Source organism: Dermochelys coriacea, chromosome 5 (assembly GCF_009764565.3).
Source record: "Dermochelys coriacea isolate rDerCor1 chromosome 5, rDerCor1.pri.v4, whole genome shotgun sequence".
NCBI classification, from domain to species: domain Eukaryota; kingdom Metazoa; phylum Chordata; order Testudines; family Dermochelyidae; genus Dermochelys; species Dermochelys coriacea.
Window position 1 is genome coordinate 137,189,542 of NC_050072.1, and position 16,392 is coordinate 137,205,933.

General features: G+C 44.8%; 1 protein-coding gene and 1 pseudogene across 2 annotated transcripts; one reads left to right on the forward strand and one right to left on the reverse strand.

Moving 5' to 3' along the window:
• Positions 1-15: 15 nt before the first annotated feature.
• On the forward strand, positions 16-13,783 carry LOC119856433 (zinc finger protein 558-like). Of its 2 annotated transcripts, none has more exons than XM_043515425.1 (4): positions 16-164; positions 4,092-4,180; positions 4,859-4,985; positions 13,624-13,783. In XM_043515425.1, exons 2-4 carry the CDS (start codon positions 4,103-4,105, stop codon positions 13,674-13,676), a joined length of 258 nt encoding a protein of 85 aa, XP_043371360.1. In that variant the 5' UTR covers positions 16-164; positions 4,092-4,102; the 3' UTR covers positions 13,677-13,783. The 2 variants fall into 2 exon arrangements, with proteins under 2 accessions (XP_043371360.1, XP_038259877.1); XM_038403949.2 differs by lacking the exon at positions 13,624-13,783 and adding an exon at positions 5,082-6,089.
• Positions 13,784-15,499: 1,716 nt separating this feature from the next.
• Positions 15,500-16,392, reverse strand: part of LOC119856427 — a 59,469-nt pseudogene continuing 58,576 nt past the window's right edge.

A 16,392-nucleotide genomic window follows, 5' to 3' on the forward strand; every position in this document is an offset into this window, starting at 1 on the left:
TAAGGGAGGGTTTCAGGGGGTGTCGCTGCGCATGCTCTCTTCGAGCCCCGCCTGACCTTCCTTCCGCTGCTGCTCGCGGGGGTTTGCGGTGGGGGCGCCCGTCGTTAACCCCTCCGTGCCCGGCTGGGGGGCGGGGGGTTTCTCCAGTCGGGACCAGCCCGCTGGTGAGTGAGAGACCCTGGGGGGCCCTGGGAGAAGCCTCGGAGCTGCCTCCGCCCCAGTGGAGCTGGGATGGGGGCGGAGACTGGAGCCGGCGGGGGGTCCCCTGTGGTGTGGGGGGAGGGGGATGTCTCTGTGCGGCTAGGAAATCCCCGGGGGGAGAAGTGGCGGGCGGGGGGAGGGCAGTTGATTGGATCCGGTCCCTCTTTGTGCCGCTTGCCTCTCGCCCCCGGCACAAATTCTCTCAAGCTCCGCCCCTTTTCTCCCTCCCTGTCTCACCCGTGGCCGCTACATCCGGGGAGATCCCCCCCAGTGATCCGCTCTCGTCTCGTCTCGTCTCGTCCTCCCTGGTCTCTCCCTAATTCTCAAATGTCCATTTAAAATCTCCTCCATGTGGGGGATTTTCCCACCCATTTTATCTGGAGCGATTTGCCCTCGTTTGGGTGGGAAATTGTTGCCCTGAGTCATTCCCCAAAACATGGCTGCCCCTGGCGTGGGGAAGGGATGCGATGCCAAGGCAGGAGGAGGACATGTTCCCCATGGGGACTGCTCAGACCCCGGTTTCCCAATCCCATTTGCTGCCCCCTAACCACAAACACAGTTGCCAGTCACCTGCCCCTCCCACACTGATGCCCCCTTCTTTTGTTCAGGGAGCCTTCCAGCTCAGCCCCCTTCCTTTGCCCTCTTAAATCAGCTCCTCAAAGGGTTCCCTGTTCAGGGACATCCGTAGCTATTCTGGGGTCCTGCGCAGACCCCTCATGCGGGGGTATTTGGGGCCCCATCGTGTGGCTGGGATGATTTGGGGGACGGGGGGAGCTGTCCTCCAGCAGTCCACCAGTGGTGGGGCTGGGGCCAGGTCATGGCATTTCCTGTTGCCTGGGAGTGCAAGCCCTGCCCTGCTGCAGTCCTCAGGGGTGGGAAGAGGTGGGGAAGAGGGGACAGGGTTGGGGCTTTGGGGTAGGGGCAAATTTCCTGGTGCCATAGGCGGTTGTATACATGGATGAGGACACTCCTGCCCCTGTTGCTTATGTGAATGGTGGCAGTGGGGGGAGCCATCACTTCCTGTTATGTATTGGACAGTCATATAAAATCCAGTAAACAGTCCCCCTTTTCCAGCTAGTTATTTAATAGCAATATAAAATCCCCTCCGATCTTGGTGTTTTTCTCCCATGTTATCAACTCCGTACTTTGTGACATGTATTCTTTGCAAATCTCAACAATCAATATAAAATACCCTAAACATTTGCCCCACTTTTTCTCGAGTTGTCTATTTCTCATTTAATATGCCCTGAAATTTTCCCGTCTCTCTAATTATAAAATACTAAAATAATTATAGTATAATTATAAAATACTATAAAATCTCAGATTTATACCTTTTCTCAGATTCTTGAACATGGACATAAAATGTTTGCAAATGTTGCTCTTTCTCTCTATCCATTTTTGAAATATTGATGTGAATTACACTCAAATTTTACCTCATATCAACAACTGATATAAAATCCCTCTGATTTTCCACTGTCCTCTCTATACATTTTAATCCACATCAAAGCCAGAGGACGGCCCCTGTTTGGGGGAATCAGTGGTTCTCCAGACAGCCCAGGATGAGGAGGTCACTTGAGTGCAGCATGGGTCCAGAAGTATCCCAAACCCCATGACAAATGATCTCTGTGAGGGGTTGCTTCCCGCAGTGCTAAGATGTAGCCACCTCTGGGGTGGATCCATGGTGGCCATTATTTGCTAGTGACAGGGCAAGGGAATTTCTTACCTATTTTGGGCCCCCATCCCCATGCCTCCCATTCTCCAGTTAAGGAAGCATCCCCCAGGTCTCCCTCTGCCTCTGTGACTGGCTAGCTGGGGGCAGTGATAGTTTTCTATCCACTTATCAAACACTTTGAAGTGAAATCACAGATTTTGCTTTTCTCCCCTTTTGAAAACTGCCAGAACTTCTGGTTCCATTGGTAAAATTCATGTCCTAGATCTGGGGGGTGATGGAAGTGGGAAGGGGGTTAGCACTGCCACACAATGGTCTCTTCCACTGCATTCTGGACTCATTCTTTCTGAAATCTGGTTTCATTGAGACCATTGTTAATCCAGAGTCACTGCATGGAAAGACAAGGAGTGACTCCAGATGGACAGTGGGGCAAATGAGATCCTCCCTGTGAGGAGATGCTCTCATTAACTGCTCTTCCCAGAGAGCTAAAGGAGGGAAGGCTGCCCAAATGCTCTGTCCCTCTCTGCTAAGGATATTGGGCTTCAGGTTCCTGGGTCAGATGCTGCAGCCTCCCTTGTGATCTGGAAGACCAGGCTGAGCAGCTGCTGCTCCCCCAGCAGGTGTTTTGTGCTGGGAAATGACCGTAATTAAAGCTTCTTCTCTGCCCAGTCCAGGTGATGACTTTCTTTAGCTGGTACTAGCCCCATAGGGCAGCCCTAGGCCCTGTTAATACAAATTCTGAGCTACAGACTCCAGGTAACTGAAAGACCTCAGGGAAAGTGCTGGGACTAGCATGAAAGTGGCTCCTCACAAACAGCCCCCCACTTATTTCTCCTCCATTAGCAATATCCAGGAGAAAATCCAGCCATGGGAGAGCAAAGCACCCACGAATGGACTTTTGCAGCCAGAGGGGCAAGGAGAGAGGACAGGGGAAGGAGAGACTGAAAGGTGCAGTAGTAGAAATGAGTGGGGAGAGAGATTTCCAGCTCTCTAATCCACACAGACACATATTGCAGCATCCCTGGGCAGAATCTCTTTCCGGTGAACAAGAAAAGGATCAGACAGAAGAAAAGCCAGTTCCTGACTCCATATCCCTCCTGCTGGGGCGTGGCTGCCATGGGACGGTGTCCGAGGGAATCCCCCATAGTGACTCCTTTGGTCCTGCTCTTTTCTAGCATTGAGACTTTGTTATGGGATGGGGGAAGGAGAAGGGAGGTTAAAAATCTCTGTGGGCTTAGCCTGACAAGAGGGGCCAGGTCAACCTTTAATAAAGACAACCACACACCACACAACAGAACCACTAACCCAGGAACCTATCCTTGCAACAAAGCCCGTTGCCAACTCTGTCCACATATCTATTCGGGGGACACCATCATAGGGCCTAATCACATCAGCCACACTATCAGAGGCTCGTTCACCTGCGCATCTACCAATGTGATATATGCCATCATGTGCCAGCAATGCCCCTGCCATGTACCTTGGTCAAACTGGACAGTCTCTACGTAAAAGAATAAATGGACACAAATCAGATGTCAAGAATTATAACATTCAAAAACCAGTTGGAGAACACTTCAATCTCTCTGGTCACTCGATCACAGACCTAAGAGTGGCTATCCTTCAACAAAAAAGCTTCAAAACCAGACTCCAACGAGAGACTGCTGAATTGGAATTAATTTGCAAACTGGATACAATTAACTTAGGCTTGAATAGAGACTGGGAATGGATGAGTCATTACACAAAGTAAAACTATTTCCCCATGGTATTTCTCCCCCCCACCCTACCCCCCACTGTTCCTCTGATATTCTTGTTAACTGCTGGAATTAGCCTACCTTGCTTGTCACCATGAAAGGTTTTCCTCCTTTCCCCCCCCCTGCTGCTGGTGATGGCTTATCTTAGGTGATCACTCTCCTTACAGTGTGTATGATAAACCCATTGTTTCATATTCTCTGTGTGTGTGTATATAAATCTCTCCTCTGTTTTTTCCACCAAATGCATCCGATGAAGTGAGCTGTAGCTCACGAAAGCTTATGCTCTAATAAATTTGTTAGTCTCTAAGGTGCCACAAGTACTCCTTTTCTCTTTAATAAAGAGATGAAGCATTTTTCCAACATGGTAGAATCTAGGATATATGTCTGCAAGGAAAGGGCCTGGGGCAATTGTGATGTGAAATTAACTAAAGCCTGTTCTGAGAACCACACAATTACCCTTCTCACCCTCCCAGGCTGCAGAATAATGTCCATGTTTTGCTCCAGCTCTTCCCATCCTCCCATGGCACAGGGTAGAGAAATGGCTGCAGAGGAGCCAGTTCAGGTAGGTATTATCGGGGGGGTTCTGCTGGGTTCCTGCAGCATGGAGAGAGGTGACAAATACACCGGAGATGGGAAGGTTTGCACAGTCTGGTTTGGAGGTTGGAGCGGGGCAGGAAATGTACAGGGAGAAGCACAGGTTGTGGCAAATCTGCTTGGAGTGGTTTAATAAGTGGCCTAGATTCTACGAACAGACCCATGAGATTAGAAGGTTGAAATGCCCCCATTTGTGGCACAGAAAATAACCCACCTACATGGGGCTAGGAAAACTGACCAGACTCCCACTGTTGGAGCCTGACCTGACTAACCAGTGGCTGCTGAGAGATATGAAGGGGGCACCCACCAATCAGGCTTAGGGGAGATTCCCCTCTCTTCATATCCAGCTCCTCACAATGAGGAGGGTGTTGGGCTTCCTACCAGGCAGATCTCCTTGGACCCTCCTAGGGGCTCCATCTCCTATATCAGTCTGTGGCTGGTAGGTGTGTGATGGATCTGCTGGGAGAGACAAGGGGCTCTCTCTTCGTACCCTCACCCTGCTGCTTCCTGGATGTTCTGAGCAGGGTGGGGGTAGGACTCGGTTGACTGCGAGCCACCCAGAGTTTCCGTTTGGCTCCTCTCCCCAGGAATAGTGGGGCTGTGAGTGGGGCAGCAGGTACTGAGTGGTGGATTCTTGCTCTTTCAGGGGCTGGCAGCATTTGAGGAGGTGGCTGTGTATTTCACCAGGGAAGAGTGGATTCTGCTGGACCCCACTCGGAGAGCTCTCTACAGAGACGTCATGCAGGAGAACTGTGAGAATGTGACCTCACTGGGTAAGAATTGCTGTACCCTCGATTATTAGCAAGGGAAATGAAGAGATAACATTCATGCCAGACCCACAATGCCACTTCTACTCTGTCCTGTTTCAGCATCACCTCAATATGCCAGTGACCCACACACAGCCAGAGACCCTCCCCTCCTGCAGAACACTTTGGGAACAAAGCGCAGGAGCAGTATCGCACAGTGTCAAATAGCTCCTGTTTGCACAAGTGGAACTGGGAGTTGGGTCCAGCATGATGAACAGAAGCTTCCTACCCCTGGCCTTTTCTGAAACACTGAGCCTGCTCCACCCAGACCAGAATGTGCTTGGGGGTGTAACAAGCAGGCTACTGGAGACAGAGCTGCTGCTCAGGGGTTACTTATCACACAGACACTGAGTGTGTCCTTGAATGCTGGCTGGGAGTATCCAGACAAGGGAGCTCCAGCAGCAGACTATTGAAACTCACCCAGGATTACAGAGGACCCAACTCCTCACTGGTCTGGATGGCACCACAGCGTGTCAAAATGGCCTAGGTTGGTAGTGAAACTTCTTGAGAGATTGAAAGTCTTGCTCCCCCTTCACCACGTGTAAAAGCCACAATCTCTCTTCTCTGCAGGCTCCTTCGATCCTCTTATTGCCAAAGTCACATGACACCGATTCTTATTTTTCACATTCTGCTTTTCCAGACTAATTAGAATCTGTTGCTTCTGAATTATAGCTTATATCTTCCTTGTGTTCTGCACACCCAGGGATTTTCCTACTCCCTCGCATTACACTGGGCTCACTAGATTCCCTAGTACATAAATCCAGCCACAGTGGGTCAGATCAAAGTTCCATCTAGCCCAGTATCCTGTCTTCTGACAGTGACCAATACCAGGTGCCCCAGAGATAATGAACAGAACAGGAAATCAGCAAGTGATCCAACTCCTGACGTCCATTCCCAGGCTCTGGCAATCAGGGACTAGGGACATCATCCATGCACATTCTGGCTAATGGCCATTCATGGACCTATCCTTCATGAATTTACCTTGTTCTTTTTTTGAACTCCGTTCTAGTCTTGGCCTTCACAGCATCCTCTGGCAAAGAGTTCCACAGGTTGACTGTGCGTTGTGTGAAGAAATGCTTCCTTTGGTTTGTTTTAAATCTGCTGCCTATTACTTTCATTGGGTGACTCCTAGTTCTTGTGTTAGGAGGAGGAGTAAATAACGCTTCCTTATTCACTTTCTCCACAGCAGTCTTGATTTTATAAACTTCTATCATATCTCCCCTTCGTTGTCTCTTTTCCAAGCTGAAAAGTCCCAGTTTTTTAATCTCTCTTCATAAAGAAGCTGTTCCATACCCCTAATCATTTTTGTTGCTCTTTTCTGAACCTTTTCCAATTCCAGTTGTGGAAGAAAACAAACTCCACTCTCAAGTTGGAAGCAACAAAATCAGAGACGGCTTTATTTGAGCAATTGCAAGGGAAGAAAACAGCTGGCAGAGAGCATCTCTGCCTCAGTTTCTCCAAAGTACAAGCAAAATCACACAAGCATTTATACCTCTTTGTGACATGCAGAAATTGAAAACATCTACATTTTATTTAGGCTATTTACTGTCTAATCCAGTATTTTCTCACTTTCTCTTCTCAAAACATCGTTATCTCGAGGCTAGGTCACACTGACTATTCTGCTGTTTCCCACTTGCTTCTGATGTGAGCCCTGCTTCTACAGGTCTCACAATATTAGGCTAAGACTTAACAAAACAGTTGCTCTGTTTCTGACACTTATATGGCTGCACTTAAACCCTCTCTTTCTTTCCCTGCTTCCACACTCCCTGCTTTTGTGCTTCCTTTAGCACAACTAGCATTCTTAAAACTCCAATTGCATCAAGCCTTGTATTTCTGTTTCTGGCTCAGGAGGATCAGAATCAGCCCTATAAGTCTTAACTGGATATAACAATAATGCCTGATTAGTATGAACATGAAAAGCATTTTTCTTAGTACATCCCTTACAACAATAGTAACATATTACTATACTAAATAAAAGCAATACAAGCATTAATGTCCCCATTGTAATAATATGCTGGGGTTGTTTCATTGCCTTAGTTACATAGCACATTACATCATAATTAGTACACAAAATAGACACTCTATAGGCTGTATGAAAAGCAGGTTTTTCAATTTGATATATATTCTGAAGCACATGGATTTGACCCTATAAATCAGAAATTTTCCTAGCCTCTGGTAGGAGTGAGCGTAAATTTTGAAACCGGTCGGGTATCAAAGTGGTTCAATTAAAAGAAATCTGATACCCAAGGTCCAATTGTAGGGTTTTGTCTGTAGGCCAAGAAATAATGTGATTTCCTGTGATCGTAGTGAGATTAAAATGTAAGGCTTGCAAAGTGGTGGTCTTAACATATACACAACTATCATTAGCTTGGAAAAGTAACTGTCCTGTCAGGGTAGTTCCTTGTCCCATATCTTCTCAACAGACTGTGTCAAATACTGTGACAACTTCCCCTTGCTTCAATTTCCTTACACATTGAAGCTGCGGGGGTTTATAAGGGCCATAATATCCACTGATTCCCTATTCCAATCCAAATATCAGGTGTTATTCCAGGAGCACTAAACAAATCGGCTAGGCATACCAGGTGGTCTAATCTTGCAGACATCACGGTGAATAATCCAGTCCCACATGCATCCTCCCCATGGACCTGGCAGGATTCGGTATGTAGGAGCCCACACCCCTCCTACTGGCCCATATGCTTGGAAGGATCACTGTGAGTACTTGCAACTCCATCTAGAAAATCTCCAAGTATGTCCCCATGTCCACAAATCAGATGCTACTCCTGAAGCACTAGTAAGGGTAGTGGGCCAAGCCTGATGCTCAAGATCACTCCGAATGACCATCAGCTGGTCATTCAGGAAATCCTGAATCTCTGAACGTGCTAGATCCCACTGCAATTCCTTTCCTGCCTCAGTGATATTCAATACCATTCCTGTCAACAGCTCCAGAGTCATCGAACTAAGGGTGGAAATGACATATAATTCACCAACTCCAGCTTGCACCTGGGTCACTTGTGTCCAGTAATAAAACCAGTGGCTTTCTCTAGTTGTCCTAATTTCTCATCATGTAGTTGTCCCTTAAGAATATTCCAAATTGCTGCTGCACTATTTCACCATCCCATAAGTGACCAGCTAAGTCTCTTTTCTTTCGAGAGGAGACTCATACTCTTTGCTGTTCTAGCCAGATAGAAGCTCCCTTGGAACAATTGTGATACGTGGAAGTAATTTGAAAGCTGGGTAGGGGCAGGGTGAATTTCACAGTCCCTAATGTAGCATTAATTATAGTTATTCAATGTCCTAGTACATCTTTTTCGGGGATAGCATTATACCACATCTGTTGTTTAACTATTTTCAAATATTTTTGAGAGGCGTTAACATCAATAGCATAAGAAGGGGTATATTGTAAGATAGTACAGGTTAAATTTAGTTATTGGAATCATTTCAGTATAGGTAAAATTTCTAGTGGCAGAACATACTCTCTGAGTATGAGTCTGGTTATTTACTAATTGGGTAACTAAATAACAACAAGGGCCCCTTTCTCCCAATACACTACAAACCCCTGGAATGGCCATCATATCAACCCCTTCATAAAACCCATCTATCTCCCATTCAAATTCCCTAGAATCATTTGTGGTAATGTCATATACTTCTATTTCTACTGGTCCATTTGTTCTCCATCCAATTGTTTGCTCATATGACATGTCCTGTACCTTTAAAAAATGAATTTTCCAAACAATACTTAAATAAATCACTAACGTGTGAAGGGCTTGGCCATTGGGTTTTATCAGAATAGATAGTATTGTCTGTATCTGGGTATATTACAGGGGTGGTAATGGCAGTGATAATGGAGGTAATGGCAGGGGAAGTGGTTGTGGCAAAAAGGCATTTTTGATATTCCTCATCTAAAATCCAATTAGGGAGATCTGTACATTCCCAGAGTACCTGTCCAACAGCACGCTGTGCAGCCGATGGAATGAACCCCAAAATCCAGTGAACGCCACATTCCCAAGATTGGTCACAGTTTCCTCCCTGCCAGCCTACGATCCTTTGTTTCTTCCACCAGGGCCAGTTCTTAATGTCCTATGTAGTCAGGAACTCCTGGACCTTGGCAGGTTCGGCGAAGCTAGCGTTTCTTTTTCTTCTTTCCTGGAACAGTTGTGGTCCAGCATCATACAGGGGAGAGGTTACCAGCTCATCACCCTGCAGAGCTCTGGTTTCTGTAGCAAATGCTGATGACACAATGATTTCATCAGCGGACCAGGGGGAGGTTACTAGCACTTCACCTTGTCCTTTTCTCCTGCTGTTCAGGAGAAGGAGCAGAAGTAGAAACAAGCTGATCAGAGGTTGATGGCCTCAACCCAACTTGAAAAAACATCAATTAGTATTCATACATATTCATAATTACAACATTTAGACATTTGAATCAAATCAATCTGAATATTTATAAACGGTCCCCACGGAGGGGGATGGGCTGCTTGTCTGGTTTTAACAGCTTTACCAACATTGTGTTGCTGGCCGATTGAACATTTTTGGCTGTAGTGCTGTGATACCAATCGCATCCCACTGCAGCAAGCATCCCCCCTTTGCTCACATGCGCCACCCCGTGGTGCACGCGAGCAAGATAGGGCAGAAGCACTCTCGGTGCAACCAGCCGGCCGTCCTGGAAGCGCCAAAAATGCTAGGGTGTAAAGTGCACCCAGCAACAATCCAAGAACTTTTTTGGTCTCTGGCGCCATCTCCTGGATCCTAGCAAGGTCGACGAGGGAAGCCAGTGAAGGTTGCTCAACTAAGGCAAAAATAAAAGCAGCCTGAGGGGCAGAAAGGGCCGCATCCTTGGCTGCTGAATCAGCCGAAGCACTTGCATGAGTAACTTCATCATGAGGGGTTTGATGAGCCAGGCATTTTACAATAGCAACAGCTTTGGGCAACAAAAGAGCATCCCAAAGAACAGATACATACTGACTATTCTTAATGGGTTTAGGGTTAGGATGTTGGAGGGTTAAGGGTGTAGGGGTGGGGGTTAGGGGTTTGGGTTTAGGTTTAGGGGTAAGGGGGTAGGTTAAGGGTGAGGGTTAAGGGTTTGGGGTTAGCTTTAGGGTCGGGGTTAGGGTTAAGGGTTGGGGCTAGGTTAAGGGGGTAGGGGGTAGGTTTTAGGGTTAGGGGTCAGGGGGTAGGGTTTAGTGGTTAGGGTTAAGGGAGGGGTTAGGGGTAGACAAGAAAAAAGCAACCTATTATGGCTGCAGTATTAATCTTCTAGCCTACTTGATGCATTTCTTCAGCCCTCAGGGCATATCTGGATTCTCTAGATGCTAAGATTTCATTTACAAGGCCAAGTAGATTCTAGCCTTCATGATAACAATTTCAAGGGTATCTTTGCAAGCTGAGTAATCCAAAGTAATGTTATCTTCAAGAATCTGCAGAGACTGAAGCAACAGATTTTGATTCTTCTCTTTCATATGCTAGTGTAAATCAGGAGACAAAACCATGGAAAACCACATCCTCGTGGACTGACAAATGTGAACAGCCCTACCCCAATTACTCTCAATGAGATGCTTCAAGCGTCAGCATTAAATATTTCATAGCCAGATCACCTTAGCAGATGAAATAGGGAATGGAGTAGGAATCAAGAGTTGTTGCAGACAGGAAAATGCAGATGGAGCGGGGGGGAGGGGGGAGACCCAGAAAGGAAGACTTGGAAAGAAAAAGATAAAACGCACTGTCCTAAGGTTGAGCATATTTTGCCATTGAGTGATGCTGAATGTGAATTTGTTCAGAGCAAAGAAATACTAAAAACTTAGACTGAGATTTTTAAAGAGTATAAGGGGGTTAGGTACACAAATCCCACTGACTTTCTGTGGGAGTTAAGTATCTAATCTCTTTTGAAAATTCCAGCCTTAGTCACTACATGAAGGCGGACACTCACACAAATGCATTCCAGAAGTATGGTACAAGTACCCTGATACCAAGTATGGTACAAACACACCCCAAAGATAACGAGAACACACTGACCCCTCCTAAAGAGAAGGTCAGGATGATAGTATAATGGATAGGTATGTTTTGATCGAACCAACATGTACAAGGTAATGGATGGTAACAACCCACGTCAGGAGGAAGTAACTAACTATGGTCAAAATACTTGTTTGTATTGGTGTATAAAATGGAGTCTCAGAGGGAATGTCTTTGGCCAGCCTGGGGGGGTGAGGTGGGGTGGGGTGGAGTGGGGTCGGGGGGGAATAGAAAGTCCCCGCCATTCACTGAGCTGCATCCGTTGTCACGGGCATACATGTCTTAGTATCCCCGTAGAGTCTGCCAGATGCTATTACCTTTCTTTGTTGACAATAAACCTGGCCGGGTGCCTTCGTACCTTAATAGATCTCGTGGTCATTGGGCAGTTTGATCGAGGTCTGCTGTGCCAGCTGTCTGCACAGAGCTGGGATGGCACACAGAGGGAACGCACGCAGCCACACATTTGACAATATCATTTTACAATTTCTACATATGCCAGACTAGACCAGCAGAATTTTAAATGTGCAGTATTCAAGACTAAAGCAGACAAGGAAAAGCTACAAAGTGTGCTTCTCAAAAGGTGCACTCATGGTGGTACCCTATAATGAAATTAGGGGCAAGATTTTTCAGAAGATCCCCTGTATTGTACAATTATAGCAGAGTCTGAACACTTGTTTCCCTTTGAAGGGTGCTCCCAGACAAGAAGGTCACACTACAAATGGTTGACATCTACTCTGCATATTCCAAAAAAATGAGTCTGCAAATGGACTGTACTAAATTAAACTACATTGTGTTAGGGCCTATTTACTTGGCTAGTTACTACACTGCAAGCCAGGGTGCGAATCTATGGCACACTGATTTTCCATGCCGTAACATCTGGTGTGGACACTGCTACAGCGCAATGAAAATCCCAGAGCGTGGCTTAATGGAACTTTCACTGCGCTGTAGCAGCGTCCACATCGGACGTTACTGAGCAGCAAGCTGGCGCACAGTAGAGTCACAGCCTGGCTTGAGGGTAGTGACTTGTCATATAGAAATAAAAGCAAATAAGAACAGAAAACTAAAAAATTCCTCTCCTAGCCAGCTGGAAGAGTTACCTCCACCTGCTGGAGACATGAAAATAACTGAGCAGGGTCATCCACCCACTTCATTTTTTATGAGGAAGCACACCAAGAGTTTTGTTTTTTTTCTTGCCCTCATTTGCTGGTAAGAAGGAATTACACTGATCTAGAACAGGAGAATTTGGAAGGGGGAAAATTCTGTGCCTTCTTTAAATACAGATCCAAGAATTGTATAAAAAGTGTGCTGGGAAAAGCAAACAAATATGCTTTGTATCAAATATGTCAAAAAATGATGAATTCATACAGAATACAAATGTTAGGGGTGGCTACAAAGCTGTAAATTGTCTAGTATAATAGCTTTTCAAACAAAACTAATTTAGGTAAACATTTTTAAGCCTGAAAGAATTTTGTTTTTTTGTATCAAAACCTGAATGTCTGGTGGAGGGTGAAGGTATTAAGTTCCTGTAACTTCATGATGACATTTTATTATAACTCTTCATTCACATTTCAACCCGGTATTCCATATTTTATTGAATTTCAAGTGTTTGAGATATTTACATTTACCTTAATGCTGCAATCAGGACAATTTAATACTGTATCTCTCAGCCACAATACAGCATCTGGAGTCCACATGCCAATGTTATGGGGAAAATCTGCTAAACAGCACTTCATAGCCTAAAAGACCTGGAGTATGTTAATGGTACAGTTTAATTACATGGCACTCTTCAACAGATGATGTTATACTATTGAAGTTTACCTGCACAGAAACTAGGTAGTTTATTACAAGCTTTAACTCAGATGGATTAAAAGATATATGGTATTAAAAGAGTGAAAGAAGGAGCCTATTATGCAGTAAGTTACTTCAACCACTAAGAATGCGGTGGTCTGCAGAATGGAGTCCCTTTACCCATACAGTAAGACTTCCATCACAGCCTTCTACTGTTAGCACACAATCTGTAATCTGTATTTATTTAAAATTGTATACTATAAAAAGTTAGAGTGCACAACCTAACATTAATTCTAAGGCTACATCTACACTGTGCTCAAGTGTGGTCCACAAGGTAGGTAGGTAGGTAGGGGTGGGTGTGTGTGTGTGTGTGTGTGTGTGTGTGTGTGTGAGGGGTGTGTGAGAGAGAAGAATTGCAGAGGGCACCGAAGTGTTTTGTGTTAACTGCCCTGATTGGATGCTGCTGGAGCAAATTAAAAGGTACATAAGTTCACGTTAATGTAGCCCAGTTTGAAAGAGGACTACGTGAACATGAACTTTGGTTCCTTTTAGTTTGCGCCAGCAACGTCCACAGGAGGCCGTTAGCAGTTCACACCCCTGTAGTCCATAGTGCAGAACAGGCGACCTTAAAATGTTTTCAAACCACAAATCATTGCAGAGCACACATCTAAAATTATCAAGACTAAGACATGGCCAAGAGAGGTATAGAGGCAATCAGTTTTACTTAAAAATGATGTTTGTACCTGGGGTGGTAGGGTGATTATTTCTCTCAGGAACTGTGATGCAATATCTCGAAGCTCCGATACTTTTACAGATGCAACTGTTCCAGTATCCATGAACTGCCCATCTAGTGCACGACTACTGTGAATGCTTGTTATCTGAAATGAGAATGCGAGTGGTAAGGATAACTTGTTACTAGCAAGAGATCAACATAGTATCTTTAAAAAGCAAATAAATATTTTAAGGAAATGGAAGAAAATATATTGTCAGTGCATTTTTTTTTCCATTTTATGATGCTATGCTTGTTGAAATGAAATATGTTAAATGACAACATAAAAACTGTAGGATAGACCTACAGGGATCTATTCCACATTCCATCAGCTCAAGTAAAAGATTACTTATGTGTGTTTACTATTTGAGTAAGTAGCCATGTAAAATGATACACATGCCAAAATCAGTGTCAAAGAATTCAGTGATCCAGATTTTAGCCAACCCCCAGACCTGCAAAAATAGCAGATGCTATGTGGGAAATCGAAGAATAGCAGCAATTTTCAGTTGACACATGAAAGTTCGTTTAGTGGTGAAAAAAAACAACCAATCACCTGTTCCTTATCTCCACACAAGCCCATTTTCCTTTACAATGGAACAAGCAGATTTTGCCACAGAAAGGTAATGAGACGAAACATTCAGGTACCTGCTACGATAAAGAAGCAAGGGTAAATAAAAAGGCTGTTTTTGATTTTTTTTTTTTTTTGAAGAATGGCTACTTTTAAATCCGTTATTGAGTATTCCTGAAACAGACTTCAAAGAGCTGAGCTGCAATTCATTTGCAAACATAACACCATCAATTTGGGCTTCAATAGGGACTGGGAGTGGCTGGCTCACTACAAAAGCAATTTTCCCTCTCTGGGTATTGACACCTCATCAATTATTGGAAGTGGACCACATCCACCCTGACTAAATTGGCCTTCAACATTGTTTCTCCACTTGTAAGGTAACTCCCTTCTCTTCATGTGCCAATATATATTTATACCTGTATCTGTAAATTTTCACTCCATGCATCTGAAGAAGTTGGTTTTTTACCCACGAAAGCTTATGCCCAAAATAAATCTTAGTCTTTAAGGTGCCACCGGACTCCTCATTGTTTTTGTAGATACACACTAACACGGGTACCCCTCTGTTACTTAAATAGTTTCTGTTTATCACTTTGGATCTGTCCTAAGGGATTTAAAAAAAAATATTCAAGGTTATATTTCCAAGGAGAGAATGAGCACCAAAGCTGCCCTAAACCTTGATAGGCAAAGCTGGAAAAGGTTTAAAAACTGGTCTGCTTAACTGCACTGTTTTTTACTTTGATGTGTCATGTGGGTCTTGCAAATGTCACGGTGGGCTTGCACCTCACCTCTACAAAAGCCTTGCCCATCAGAAAAGTCAGGCAAGAATGAGAGGCACAAGGGGATCTCTTGGGGGGTGGGGGAGAGCATCTTGATCGTTTATATGAGCAGGAAACCTATTGGGTTGATTGTAAACCATTCTTATCCAGGGAAGCATAAAAGTGACAGACCAAGAGCAGAGACTACTACAAGAGATGGTTTGTAAAAGCTTCAGCAAGGAGACTAAAACTGAAACATTCATCAGGCTGTGTATTAGAATGTCAAGTATCTCCAATATCCTGGAGCCAAAAGGGATGATGATGAAAGCTCTCCTCATTTCCATCTTAGCCCATTACAGATTTGAAAACAGATGTAACCCACATGCTTTATAGTGTATTTGACTTTTTGACACAAAGAAAGGAATCACAGATTTCTGTTTGAAATCTCTGCCTACACATCTGCAAACTGCAGGGCAGAGGGACTCACTAAGAGAGGGCCAGGAACATTCAGAAATTGGGTGTGGTAGTTGCTACACATGCTCAGAAACTTTTTTTAAGAAGTTGTATGTATGAGATGTTTTCCTTTAGGGCAAGCAGTCTTGAAGGTCCCATGCTATTTATCATCTGAGAATGTAGCCAGATTCTGAGAGGGACGGGTATAAATACAGGAGTTAAAGATAGCCCTGTGGACTTAATGGCTGATCCATACAGGACCAAGACATGTCTGCTGCAAGGGCTGGGTCCCTATCCGTGTCCCACTTAGGACACAGGTCAGTGCTAGTTCAGCTTTCCTTATTAAGGAAGCAGTCTATTAAATAATGTTTGACTCCACGGTAGTGTGTTTTACAGACCTAGAGGGAGGATCTGGGCAAGGAGAATTTGTCACACCTAGTGGCTACAGAGACTATGGAACCTACATTTAGCTATTAGCTAATGGAGTTAAACTGCAGTCTTGCCCCAGTTAAAGAGAGAACGGGGCAGAGCTCAGTGAGGTGATGGTTTGTATACTCTTACCTGACTTGGCTCATGGGGAAAAGCTCATGCTCTACAGAATGAGAGTCTTAGAGATCCAGGGAATGGATAGTGGATATGCTGATCCCAATATCTGTATCGATACAGACTCCAGATTTCTGTCTCACCAACAAGTGAGCCAGTCAACTATTGACTCGAGGGTTGGAATCCTGCTAGCTAGTAGGGTCCCCAGACTTTTGTTTCCTGACAAGGCTCAAAGAGTTGGGCTGCAACTCAGGTTTTTCCATTGTCAAGCTCAGAAGAGTGCAGACGACACACTATATAAATCATGGGTTTCATAGTAGCAGCCGTGTTAGTCTGGATTCGCAAAAAGAAAAGGAGTACTTGTGGCACCTTAGAGACTAACAAATTTATTAGAGCATAAGCTTTCGTGAGCATCCGATGAAGTGAGCTGTAGCTCACGAAAGCTTATGCTCTAATAAATTTGTTAGTCTCTAAGGTGCCACAAGTACTCCTTTT

Excerpts from the sequence above, each read along its gene's own strand:
- LOC119856433 (XM_038403949.2), top strand. The coding sequence starts at position 4,103 with ATGTCCATGTTTTGCTCCAGCTCTTCCCATCCTCCCATGGCACAGGGT. Across the intron at positions 4,181-4,858 it reads CTGCAGAGGAGCCAGTTCAG|GGGCTGGCAGCATTTGAGGA; the intron begins GTAGGTATTATC and ends TTGCTCTTTCAG. Across the intron at positions 4,986-5,081 it reads TGAGAATGTGACCTCACTGG|CATCACCTCAATATGCCAGT; the intron begins GTAAGAATTGCT and ends GTCCTGTTTCAG.